We start from the raw sequence: 13,217 nt of genomic DNA, 5'->3' as shown, positions 1-13,217 counted from the left end.
TTCACTGACACATCCACGTATGCAACACAAGTATTACAAAGCAATGACAACATAGACAATACAACAAAATAGTCAAATCCTTAGTTAATTCTACTCTGAAGGGTCCATTTGGTTACATTTGTACTCTCTCAAGAGACATTTTGGATTAACACTAATGATTTTACCTGTACATACTCATACAGTGTACACTATCTCATAAAAATACAAAATAATTAATTTATACCAACATGCACAACTGTTCTCTGATATATATAACATTTTTACGTAGCTATGTAATGGCTGTTTACTTACAGCCGCTTAATTGCGGCTATATAATTATTAGAAACATTTTACGTTAACTATAGGTAAACACACATTCCAAATTGTTGCCCATTTAAGTTATTGAAAATTGTATGGTTATCTTTTTTTTATTGAAATGCTCATTAAAAATTAATTCAGCAGAAATGCATGATCGTTTTTTTCCACCAAAACAATATTTTGTTGTTTTGTACCTCGGCCACAATATTGTTGTATGCATGCTATAGGTTAGACTTTTGACATATGCTGTTAGTTGTAGTATCGTTTCTTTCTCCACACAGGGACGTGCTAGAGGGGCATGGGCTGAAATCCCGCAAAGAGGGCACTTTTGGACAAAAGTAGCAGATCTACAAGCTCTCCACGTCGCGCTGCGACGCGTTGAGGGCTTGAAAGATCTGCTATTTTCGAGACGCAACCCAGCACTCTTTAGCTTAATGGAAATGTGGTGTGCGACATGGATTTCTAAACAAATTTGTTCAACGCAAAATGCTGCATTCAAGTTCATGAGGGAGACTTTGGGGGGAAAAAAAGCTATTCTCCTGAATGCTGCCTTCCGGCATATAATATTAGCATGCAAGGAAAGGAGAGGAGGGCATTTGCATTTTTCTTCCACCATAGGGTGCGTTCGGAAAAGCGCCCTGAACGCACTGGTGTGCTCTCTTGTCGTTCGTTTATTCAGTGCACTCAGTGCGTTGTCGTTCGAACATTCCAGTGAGCTGTGCACCGGGTGTGCCGAGTGGCCACACTGAGCGACCCTGCCCTGAAGCTGGGGTCGTCCACTGAGCGACCCTACCCTGAAGCTGGGGTCGTCCACTGAGCGACCCTACCCTGAAGCTGGGGTCGTCCACTGAGCGACCCTACCCTGAAGCTGGGGTTGTCCACTGAGCGACCCTACCCTGAAGCTGGGGTCGTCCACTGAGCGACCCTACCCTGAAGCTGGGGTCGTCCACTGAGCGACCCTACCCTGAAGTTGGGGTTGTCCGGTGTCGGCGGTGTGAATGCGTCACACCTGTGGTTGTTCGTAAATAAGGCACACTGTGACGTCACCGCCCACCACACTCAACAAACTGACCACATTCCCGGTGCGCATTTCCGAACGCACCCATAATAGTAAACGCTGCAAAGCAAAGTTACTATATTTACCCAGGGTAACTGGACTAAGCTCAAGAACTTGTTTACAGCCAGGCCCTGCTAATAGAACATTTCATGGTAGGGGTTCAATGCCTTGCTCAAGGGCACTTCAGTGGTGGTAATTTTAACGTGCCAGTCCGGGGATACAAACTAGCGACCTTCCGATATCAAGACCGCTCCGCAAACCGTTCGGCCACCGCTGCATTCGTGGTCTGGAAAGGGCAGTTGTTTTACAGACGGGTAAAAGGGGCAGGGGCTAAAGCTCCACTTGGATGTCTATGTGTGTGCATGTCCCTGTATATCCACGGTCATTCTACCCCCGATCAGCATGCATCCTACTGGTCGTTATTAATAATATTTTCTTTGTGATTCAGAAGTGAATCGTGTCACACAGTGTGTGTGTGTGTGTGTGTGTGTGTGTGCGTCTGGTGGCACGTAATGGAAATAAGAATGACTTGTACTTTACTGTCCTCAAAGCATGAGCAATATGTATGGTTAAAATCCTGAAGAGGAAACGTTTGCCTTCCTTATGCAACTAACTACTAACTGGGGGAGAAAACAGAGCATGAACACCTCGACCACATTAACGATAGTCCGTTCAAATGACATTATTATGGTTTTTGAAGGAACTTATACTATACCGCAGAATCAGAGAAACGTTTTCAGAAAACTACTGAATGTACAAATGGAATATATATATTAGTGTACACAACCAAGACAATGTGCACTATTAATAACACAGGTCTGTATTGCATTGCAAATGTTTGTAATAATAAAGCAATAAAATGACGAATATTCCTGTGCTTTTCTTTTTTTTTTAAACCTATGCTAAACCTACACCAAGATAAATATCAATGTACTGTACAGCACACTGTAATAGAGGCATCCCCCGAGCGTATGTTTTATTAGAAAGACTTGAACTATACATTAACCCATTTAAAAAATGTCTTCTACATCCTGACAGTTTTCTGAAAAAGCTATGTTTCTGTGTCAGTCGTTCTTCGATTAAAAAAAATAGCAGACCTACAAGCTCGTAGCGCGCCACTGGGTGGCGCGCTATGAGCTTGTAGATCTGCTATTTTTCAATAGCTAAAGCATAACATAATGCTAACACCAAAAGGGGGTTTCAAAAGACGTTTGCCATTTGTATAATACATGAAATATGAAATACATGTGTGGTTTCATAACCTATCTCCATAGAGAGTATATAGTTAATTACTGTGCAGCGTAGTGCGTTCGATGACTCATACATAGGTCAGTACAGTAGTGTTTATTATACATAATGCCAGTAATAATCCTGACAGCATGGTTCCTTGTTTAGTTTCCCCCGTAGCGGTGCCTGGCGGGGGGCTCAGCCACTTAGTGCACAGACCATCTGCTCCTTGCGAGCGAGCGTGAGGAGGACGACGAAGACGAAGGTTCAAATCCGACCCCCCGCGTTTGTCTACTTAATTGTCTCACATGTCTGTCCTCCAGTGTTGCCAGATTGTGTGAGAGAAATAATAAGCAACAGGGTCTATGAAAACAAGCGACTAGGCTATTTTCCAAAAAAAAAGAAATCTTGGGAAAAAGGTTATGCTTTTTTGGGGGGGGGGGGTCCCTGGCACAAAATATTTGTAGATGTAAGGTGACTAGGGTCATTCCTTGTGCAAATACATCAATCTGTGGATTCTTGTGTGAGAATCACTGGTTTACTTAAACCATACTTGAGCAACTGGCGGCCCGGGGGCCACATGTGGTCCCCACCTTCCCATAATGGGGCACTCAGGTTAATATTTCAGCTGTATACAATTTGAAGCATCCAAACATGACATGCTTTAATTACTTCAGTCAAAATTAGTATAGCTTAATGAGTAGTATTAAAATATTAGTCATTTTTATGTCCAATGTATTTAAGGCATTGAAATGAAATACAAATGTAACTTTTTAGGATTCTGAAGCTCAAAACGCATCACACTGCGACACGTTTTGAGCTTGTAGATCGGCTATTTTTGCCGATCAATATTATAAACAATATTTAAACAATATTATAAAACTAGCCCAAAATAAGCAACTACACTTTAGAAACAGCAACTACCAATAATGAAGCAACTTTACAGATAAAGAAGCCAAAGGTCGCTTATAATAAGCCGACATGGCAACACTGCGCTGTCCTCTCTCTCTCTCTCTCTCTCTCTCTCTGTCCTTGGTTTCCTATGTCTCTCTACACCGGCCTATAATTATATCTGAAATACAAACAACAACAACATAACTTAAATAATGAGCACTACATTTAGCATTTATCAACATAGCTGCGTCTCAGCGGCTCGTTAGTACAAAGCCCATCTGTTCGGTTCCACCTGGGCTTCTTTCCACCAGGATGTGAGATGATGGGATCATCAGGGCCCCCGGGGGGGGGGGAGGAGGAAGTACAAAAAAACGTTCACTCTGAAAGAATATATATTCAAAGATTTGTGCCGCATTTTCACGATTTTTAAAAAATAGCAGACCTACAAGCTCAGCTTGTAGATCTGCTATTTTTCAATAGCTAAAACGTGACATAATGCTAACACCAAAAGGGGTTCCCGCCTAAAATGGGTTAACTTAAATAAAAGCAGCAACATACTACTTTTACAAAGACTCTCTGTCACAGTCCGTCAAGATCTGTGTCTGTGTCTCAAAGTAAAGAATGTACTTTGAGAAAAAAGCTCAAAACGTATTGGCATCAAATAGGCCTGAGATCAGATTCTAAAAATGTCTTCTACATCCTGACAGTTTTCTGAAAAAGCTATATGTTTCTATGTCAGTGGTTCTTCGATTTTTCAAAAATAGCAGACCTACAAGCTATGAGCTTTTAGATCTGCTATTTTTCAATAGCTAAAGCATAACGTAATGCTAACACCAAAAGGGGTTCACACCCAAAATGGGTTAAAAGGTTTCAAAATGTATATAGGCCTACATTTTGAAGTACAATTTGACGCCAATCCTTTTGAAAATAGCAGATCTGTGAAATGAAAACTATTGAAAGAGTCCATGACTAAAACTAAAACATGCTGCCAAAAACAACCGTCAGTTAAACCCAACACAACATATTTACTGTGTACAATATAGCTATCTTTGACTTTGACATCAAAGCAACGTGATAGCTAGTTGTTCAACAGCCAGTTTCCCCAACATGAGATTAATATTCATTGAGATGAAGATGAAAGGAGACACGACGGTACAGTCATGTTATGAAGTGAGACACAACATTATTCATAATTCACAAATGGCTTGACCTTCTAAAACTCTGCTTTAAAAAGAGGCTGTCATCAGTAAGATCTGCCTGCCCTGAATGGAGAATGTGTATTAGTAGTGTATTAAAATGAGCATATTATTCATACATTCATTATTCAATTTCTCCCCTATTTAGATGTCAAGTGCAGGTATTGGTAATCTACCATTTGATGGTAAATGATTATGGCGGATTATTTTTGTTTAACACATTTTGGGCGGGAACCCCTTTTGGTGTTTTAAACATTGTTATAATTTAGCTATTGAAAAATAGCAGATCTACAAGCTCGTAGGTCTGCTATTTTTTAGAAAAGTTGTGAAAATGTGTCGCAAATTTGGAATATATATTTTTTCAGAACAATGTTTTTAACTCAAATCTTTGCTTCTGGGGGGTCCCGGGAACAACATATTTTCAGATGGGGGTCGGAGGCCAATTACATATCATTTTGGGGTGCTTGACATGAAACACCACTGGCACTGATATAGAAAAAAATTCAGAATTTAGAAGAAATTATTTTTATTTCGACGTCAGGCCTAAAGTACCCCAGTGATGAAAAGTAATAAAGTAGTACAATTTGAGGAACCTTTACTTTACTTTCTAGAATCTCTAGATAAATCTATAGATCTACCTCAGAACAAACAAACTTTGTCCTTTTTAATCCACTACAATTATTTGGCCACTTTTGGTACTTTAAAGGATTTTGATTATTAAATACAAAACATAAATGAACAGATAAATGATCACGTATTATAGGTTATGTTACCCAGCAGTACATGAATTAAAATAATCCACACATTTTACTAGCTGCAGCGTTAAAGTTATGAACACATTACTAATTACTACCGCATTACTATTTGAAATGGGCCATCGAGTACCATGAGTACCCTTACTTGTACTGTCAACTACATTTTGATGCCAATACTTGACAAAAAATAAATGAACTTTTACGTGCTTCTCTACATAATGCTTGTAGAGGGAGGGAAAAAAAGCATATCAATGCATCCCATTAGGGTTCACAGTATTTATTAAATATATATCATAAAAAAAGCCAAATATAGGTATCATGGTTTCAGATTATTAGTGAAGTACAACAGCGGTTTGGTTTGAACTGTTGGAGATGTATGAATCAAACTGGCTAAAAGAAAATGCATCATAATTCATAACCTGTCAATAATAATCAACCCAACGAATGAAATGAAGCACTGTGAAAAGTCCATAGAACGGGCTTCAAAATGTAACACTGCATTAGTCCACAATACACTGTAAGCAAAGGGCCACCCGCTTCCAGGATCTCACACAATTACCAGGAAGAAACGTGGAATGAGAATATAATACAAAAATGGAGTGTTCTTTATCCCATAAAATGTGTATTAACCCATTCAAACCGGGAAAGCATTCCTGTCATTTTAGATTTGAACCACCTTAACCATTATTATATAACGCACTTTGGTTATTTTCGAAAAAATCTTGACAATGTGTGCAAATCTTTGAATATTATAAATTTTTAAAGCAAAGTTTTTTTTTAACACCAATCGAATTGCTAATCTTTCCTTCTGGGGGGGGGGGGGGTCGCTGGAACAACATATTTTCAGATGGGGGTCCGCAGACAAATAGAGATAATTCCGGTGGGTCCTTGACATTGAAAAGGATCAGAACAACTGACATAGAAACGTAGGTTTTTCAAGAAAAACTGTTTAGGATTTAGAAGCCTTTTCTTTAGAATCAGCCTCTTACTCAGGAAGATGTGTAATGGTGACAGCCCTCTCGCTGTAAATGATTATGGCGGATTCTATCCGCCATAATCATCGCACCGGTTCAGTCTCTATCCTATGTTGTTCCAATTCTATACACAAAAGTAATTAAAAAAAAGTTCTTGGTTGTTATTAAGATCCCAGACTTGACCCATCATGTCCAAGGTCAAACATGTTACACTGGCTCCAACGCTGAACTCACAGATGCGTCTCATTGTGAATGAAAGATTGAGCAGAGTATGCAAAACAGCTTTTTTCGATAGTAGTAATTCGGAATATTTTTATTTTATTTTCAAGGACCCGCATTGTAAAGATCCTGTATTAACTCAAGAGTGCACCAAATGGAGCCACGGTGGTTCCATTTGTAGACTCTCTGGGCTGTATTTTGCGTGTCTTAAGTACCAGGTCTTATTACTTAACTTAACCCATTTTGGGCGGGAACCCCTTTTGGTGTTAGCATTATGTTATGGTTTAGCTATTGAAAAATAGCAGATCTACAAGCTCATAGCGCAGCACCGAGTGGCGCGCTATGAGCTTGTAGGTCTGCTATTTTTTTTAAATCGAAGAACGACTGACATAGAAACATAGCTTTTTCAGAAAGAAGACATTTTTAGAATCTGATCTCAGGTCAAGATGGGTTAAGACCTGGAGGCGTGATCAATGCCATTTGACTATTCTGAGTGGCCAAACAGCATTGACCACGCCTCCAGGTCTTAAGTTAAGTAATAAGACCTGGTACTTAAGACACGCATAATACAGCCCTCTGAGTCTACAGATCCCGTTAGTTGGAGTTGGGGAACCGTCCCTGGAATTCCCTCAAGGTCCCTGGACAGTGGACACCATGGAGAGAAGCAATGTAGTTACTATAGTTACAATATGTTTCCTACTGTTAGATGGGTATAGTTCCTTACTTAAATTACTATTATTCATTAAATTGACTTAAAGAGCTAATAATAAAATCACACAGATCACGTTGTAGTCGTATCCTTAACGTTAATAACGTCACAGTTCAGTCTCTGCCGTCGCTCCAGCATCTGACATTATTGCCGCTTATAGCGCTTTGACTTTCCATTTCAGCACTCAGCAGTTCAAACATTCACTCCTCTGAGTAAACTCCTTTGATGTGGTCCATATTTAAGATCTTCACGTTGAGCATATAAAGTCAGAAGAAGAACAGGGTCAAGTCAGAGCGAGAGGGTCAAAGGTTAGACTTGGGTCCGCTGTTGAGCGGGTCAAAGGTTAGACTTGGGTCCGCTGTTGAGCGGGTCAAAGGTTAGACTTGGGTCCGCTGTTGAGCGGGTCAAAGGTTAGACTTGGGTCCGCTGTTGACCGGGATGGCCCGTAGTTCCGTCCTCATGCAGAGGTACTCCCCGGTGACGGCCATCAGGGCCATGCAGGCCACGTTGACCAGCCACCAGGACAGCGCCGGGAGGTGGGCGTTGTACAGCCAGCAGCCCAGCATGTGGAAGAAGTGCACGGTGACGGTGAAGTCCAGGCACTGCTTCCCCCGACGGATGAAGAGCCACAGGCCGATGGCGCTGACGACGGGGGAGAGACAAGCAGGCAAGCGGAGGATTCAGTATTTTAGCTGTGACGTGAGCGCCCCCTCCTGAGATACTTCCGGGTCCTACTTATGTGTCCTACTTTTCGTGGTTGAAAACAACCACGAAAGTCCGCTTTCTACCGCTTTCCTCGCAACAACAAAGCTGCGCTGCTCTCCCAAATCTGGCTGTGACAGGCCGTCTGCCCCACATGGAATACTATCGCCATTTTATTTTATTGTGTCAACTAAATCCTCATTAATGCAAACTAAATTCAACATACTCAAGCCTGCACACATTCTAAATATGCCCCCGAAATATTTTACAGAGCAAATGGACTGTTGCCACCTTCAATAATAATGATAATAATAGTCTTTATTGTCTCCACATCATATATTTTTGTTGTCATGGACACTTGTACAAAACATTAATAATTCTACTCGAGTTGGAAGCATTAAGACCCATTTTAACCCTCAATGGCTTCCTTTCTGAAAAATAACGTCATTGTAAAAAGATTCACGAGTTTAGATATTCTATTTACAATGAGATGCGGACGGGAGCTGGTGCCACTTGGACCCGGACGTAACGTAGCACTACAAAATGACTTCGGACTTAAATACTGAATGAGAAGGACGACACAAGACACCGATATAAAGATAATGGCCCTCGTTTGTCAACGGAGTGTACAAACCAGCGTATTTATTGGCGCTGTCTAAATCAACGCGTTGGGTACGGGGCAGGCTTTAGTTCCAATATAACCCTGACCGCAAGCACGGCGCAACGAATGTCGGACCAACGCATTGTCGGGAGCGACGGGTGATTTCCGCATGTCGGTTCTGCGCGTGGATTAACGCATGCGTTAACGCATGGCCGAATTAACGGCGTTGCGTTGTTTTTGCGCATTAACGCAAAACATTTGTTGACCCTTTGGAGCGTCCGTAGGTTCTCTGAACACTCCCTCTGCGCATTATATAAACAATAAGACATCGTATCCACTCGGCTCTGCGAAGCTCATTTTCCGGCCTCAAGCTTTTGGAAGTCGGCTTCTTGTGTCTCTTCCAAACTACCGCTGGTTCCTTGGCTTCACTGCAGACAAAATTAACTTGAAGCTGTGTCTGTCTCTGTGTGTGTGTGTGTGTGTGTGTGTGTCTCTGTGTGTGTGTGTGTGTGTGTGTGTGTGTGTGTGTGTGTGTGTGTGTGTGTGTGTGTGTGTGTGTGTGTGTGTGTCTCTGTGTGTGTGTGTGTGTGTGTGTGTGTAATAAAAACATGTTATGTACATATGTTATATGTTGTCAGTATGTTCACCAGAGGATCTCAAGTATGATATAATTAAATAAATCATCAATGGATTTTATAATTTTATAATTGTATTGGATACATAATAAAAGTATAGTAAAATAAATAATACATTTGGATGCATCATGCTCCGTATACAACACAATGCACTGCTTTTCAGTTCATCATTAAAGTTTGAGACAATAAAATGTTTTGATTATTGTGCGATTAACTACACAAATCATGCGATTAATCGCGATTAAAAAATACATTTAGGAGTGTCAAAGTGGAACAGACAATGCTGCTCCGCATGTCTACAATGGAAGTAACAGGACGGGCTGTGTAGACGAAGACTACACCATCTCAGACCAGACGTGAGGTTTTATGTCTAAAGTCAAAGTGACGAAGGAATGATGAATGCCCGACAGTTGCGGTCCGTAGACAGTCCGTACGCCCGTTTCTTTGGTCTACAACACTTTGATAGCGTCTGTGAAATGGGCCAACCCGACAAGCTCATAATGCATCACAGGTGCCTCACATCGTTTGCTTGTAGATATGACAATTTTGCTTTTCTTTGGTAAAGCTACTTATGGATATAATTCTTAGGAAAAAAACTAATTACCAGGTAAGTGAGTTCAGGATGAATGCCATCATTGAGAGTCGGCCCTGCATTGTAGCGACTCCAATGACCTGCAAGGAAAGAGAACAGGTTTTAAATATCTAAAGTTTAAACCCATTAAAAACAGGAAAGCATTATTTTAGTTTTGAGCTTGTAGATCTGTTTTTCTTTGCTACTGGGGGTCCCTAGAAAAAACTATTTGGAGATGGGGGTCCACTGCCGAAAAACTTATTTTATTCAGAAAACTGTTAGGATTTTAGAAGACATTTGTAGAAACGTCCTCAGGGTCTTTAGGTATTTTAAAACACTAATTTGACACATCAATATATTACCATCAGACCCGCTTCGAATGTTATCAGCCAATAATCAGCAGTATGTTCTTATCAGGACCATTGAATGGAGCCACCGAGCCAGTATGGAAATGTCCACATACTGCCTACTCCTAGTAGGAGACTAGGAAATGCAAAAGTGAAATGACTGCCACCAAAGCGAAAACAATGTGAAACAGACTTAAATGGCCGGTTAAGACCGATATGAAGTTAAGGGAATTACGTGGCTGGTAAAGACTGAGGTTAGAGTTAGGGTTATATTTAGACGTTACGGTTAGCAATAAGTCAGACGATGCGACCAACGCCACATCGGACAATGGCTGACAACAACGTCAGTATGTGGAAATGTGATTGAATGGTGTTGGGAACGGCTGATGATGCAGATTAAATCATCTGATAACACCCGAAGCCGCTAATCATCGTTTACTGCGTCTCTTTAACTCACCTCATAGCTGAAGATCTGATCCAGCGAGCGGTGCGTCTGCACCAGGCTGTCCACGCCGGCCATCCACAGACCCAGGAAGCTGTAGTAGATGCACTGCATCAGCACGATCTGGGACACGATGAGCACCGGGTCCCAGACGTAGCTGCGGAAGTGACTGGCCATCATGGCTGACCGCCGTCTGCAGGTCACACACCCGGGAGGGCGTGCTGCAAGTCCAGAGAGATGTCACACACCCGGGAGGGCGTGCTGCAAGTCCAGAGAGATGTTAAACAGCTCGCGCCCCTGCAGTGTAGAGAGAGTACGGACGCTTTCAGAGCCTGAAACACAAAACGGCACTAGTGAGTTAACCCATATTGACCTGGGAACAATTCTGCAAATGTCTTCTAAATCCTGACTGTTTTCTTGAAAAAGCAATTTTTTTCTATGTCAGTCCTTCTCAAACACTTTCATGTCACTTTTCACGATTCTTCAAAAATAGCAGACGTACAAGCTCTTAGTGCGCCACTCGGTGGCGCGCTATGAGCTTGTAGATCTGCTATTTTTCAATAGCTAAAGCATGACATAATGCTAACACCAAAAGGGGTTCCCGCCCCAAAATGGGTTAATGGAAAAAAGATACACACATTTCTGTCGGTTTCTGGCTCTATAAGGCACTGGTTCCTAAACACAAAATGGGTCCCGTTGTTGTGAGCTTGTAGATAAGCTATTTTCACTCGTTTGGGTGATTTGGCTGATACTCGTTTCTTTGTCTTGAGTCCTGTGTGTGCCCTGAGTGTTGCACAGACGTATCTACAATAAGGCGTCCGTCCGCCTGTCCAAATCCATTTTCTGTCTGGCCAAAATCCATACACTAGGTTAAAAACAAGACCTGAGAACTATACTATTAGTGGACAGCGGATTGACGCGACCCTCAATCACCCATTCGAAAGCAAATGCATGCCTTTCAGCCTTTGTCTGGCAGGTATATCTCTTTGTATCCTACTGTCTGGCAGGTATATCTCTTTGTATCCTACTGTCTGGCAGGTATATCTCTTTGAAAACCTTTAGTGCTACTGATGTGCGCGGGGGCCCGGGGGGACAACAATTAACACTACAACAATGGTGTTTGTAGAATGATGCTGAGGATGAAGGTCTTGACAGAGGATTCAGGGGATTTGAGATAGTTGGAGATAACCGAATGTGTGATCTTTTAGACTATGGGAGTTCTGCTCTTTTTATACTATTCAGGTTATCCTGATGTCAGAGTGATGTCAACATTTCATTTACAATGTAAATGAAATCCAGGTGATGTTGGTCTGGCAAATAACCAACTATGGTAAATTGGTAATATGGCAAATAACTACTATGGTAATCTGGCAAATAACTATGATAATCTGGCAAATAATCAAGGTGAAGTCAGTGAGAGCATCCAATACAAAAAACTGCTACAAGGATGAAACCAGAAAAGCACCAAGACTTGTTGACATCACTTTCAATTCATCAGAAAATTAAGATGTCTTAATCCGAGACTATTATCATAGATGTATTGTATCGGGTTTATTTAAATCTGTATGAAATGCGTGGATAATATAACTTATAGCCTTTTTAATCCATGGTGGTTAAGGATCACTAAATGTTTTGATGAATTGAACAATGTGGACCCTGTTGTAAACAAGTGTAATGCTTAATTGGGTCGTCCACTCACAGTTAATAGTCTTTGTATTGAGTTTGTGCTTAAAATGTACTGTATATTCTACAAACTGTTAATAAATATTTCAATCAATCAAAAAAAACTCACTCAACTCAAGTAAAGTACTGTACAGTCAACACGTACAGCAGGCCGACAACAAACGTTAGCGAGCTACTGCAGCTAGCTAGCTAGCTGTGGTCACTTCACTATACTAGGGATCATATAACCATATGATCAGTCAGTCATCACTCTCTGCTAAACCAAAAAACGTCACCTCTTTCTCCACTTCACTGTGATTTAGCTTAGCTTAGCCACGGTAGCTAAAGCAGTCTAACCAGGGACTGGGGTTGCAAATTAGCCTTGGCTACAAGTACAAACCCATATACATTGCAACGGTTATATGTTTTTACAACTTGATACAGTGTTGTTTGTATTGTCCCTGTTAAATAAACGTATACATAAAATAAATAAAAAATAATTAGACCCACACAGACAGGCAGCGCGGTGGAACAACAAGTCAACAACGCATTAGACATGGTAAAAAAATTTAACAAGATGTTTATTTACATTCAGCGCAGTCAGTGTGATGGTGAAGGTTCCATATGGATGGTTATGGTTCCCTCTGTCTGGACAACAACACGGACTGAAACAGGTCTTCTTTGTTTGTTGTCGAACTACAATCTTTAAAAAGGATATAAAATGTAAAGAAAGGAGAGAGATGTGCGGAGCTAATAGCTCAACAAACAAACAAACTCTCTCGAGTCCCGACTTGTGTTTTCTGGTGTTTTCTTTTTTTTCTTCCTCAACGTCAACGTTTGACCCGGATGTGATCACTCACTGTTCTCATTGTCCGTTTTCAAAATAAAATAAAAAATAAAGTCCTGTTTTATATATTTATTTATTTATT

General features: G+C 41.0%; 1 protein-coding gene across 2 annotated transcripts; it reads right to left on the bottom strand.

Moving 5' to 3' along the window:
• Positions 1-6,500: 6,500 nt before the first annotated feature.
• Positions 6,501-13,020, bottom strand: sys1 (SYS1 golgi trafficking protein). 2 transcript variants are annotated; one of them, XR_014569646.1, is made up of 5 exons: positions 12,878-13,020; positions 10,642-10,958; positions 9,871-9,938; positions 7,165-7,970; positions 6,501-7,077 (listed from the first exon to the last, which is right to left on the bottom strand). XR_014569646.1 is itself a non-coding variant. In XM_083771319.1 (4 exons), exons 2-4 carry the CDS (start codon positions 10,804-10,806, stop codon positions 7,733-7,735), a joined length of 471 nt encoding a protein of 156 aa, XP_083627445.1. In that variant the 5' UTR covers positions 10,807-10,958; positions 12,878-13,020; the 3' UTR covers positions 6,501-7,732. The 2 variants fall into 2 exon arrangements, 1 of the variants encoding a protein (XP_083627445.1); XM_083771319.1 differs by having other exon boundaries at positions 6,501-7,970.
• Positions 13,021-13,217: the final 197 nt, after the last annotated feature.

This window comes from Protomyctophum parallelum (genome assembly GCF_964188405.1).
Source record: "Protomyctophum parallelum genome assembly, chromosome: 8".
Taxonomy (NCBI): Eukaryota; Metazoa; Chordata; class Actinopteri; order Myctophiformes; family Myctophidae; genus Protomyctophum; species Protomyctophum parallelum.
Note: the sequence above shows the minus strand (reverse complement) of the source record. Positions and strands in the feature narration are given on the sequence as shown.

Coding starts and splice junctions, on each gene's coding strand:
- sys1 (XM_083771319.1), bottom strand. CDS start 10,806: ATGATGGCCAGTCACTTCCGCAGCTACGTCTGGGACCCGGTGCTCATC. Junction 9,939..10,641: donor ATCAGATCTTCAGCTATGAG/GTGAGTTAAAGA, acceptor CTTTCCTTGCAG/GTCATTGGAGTCGCTACAAT. Junction 7,971..9,870: donor ATCCTGAACTCACTTACCTG/GTAATTAGTTTT, acceptor CCCCGTCGTCAG/CGCCATCGGCCTGTGGCTCT.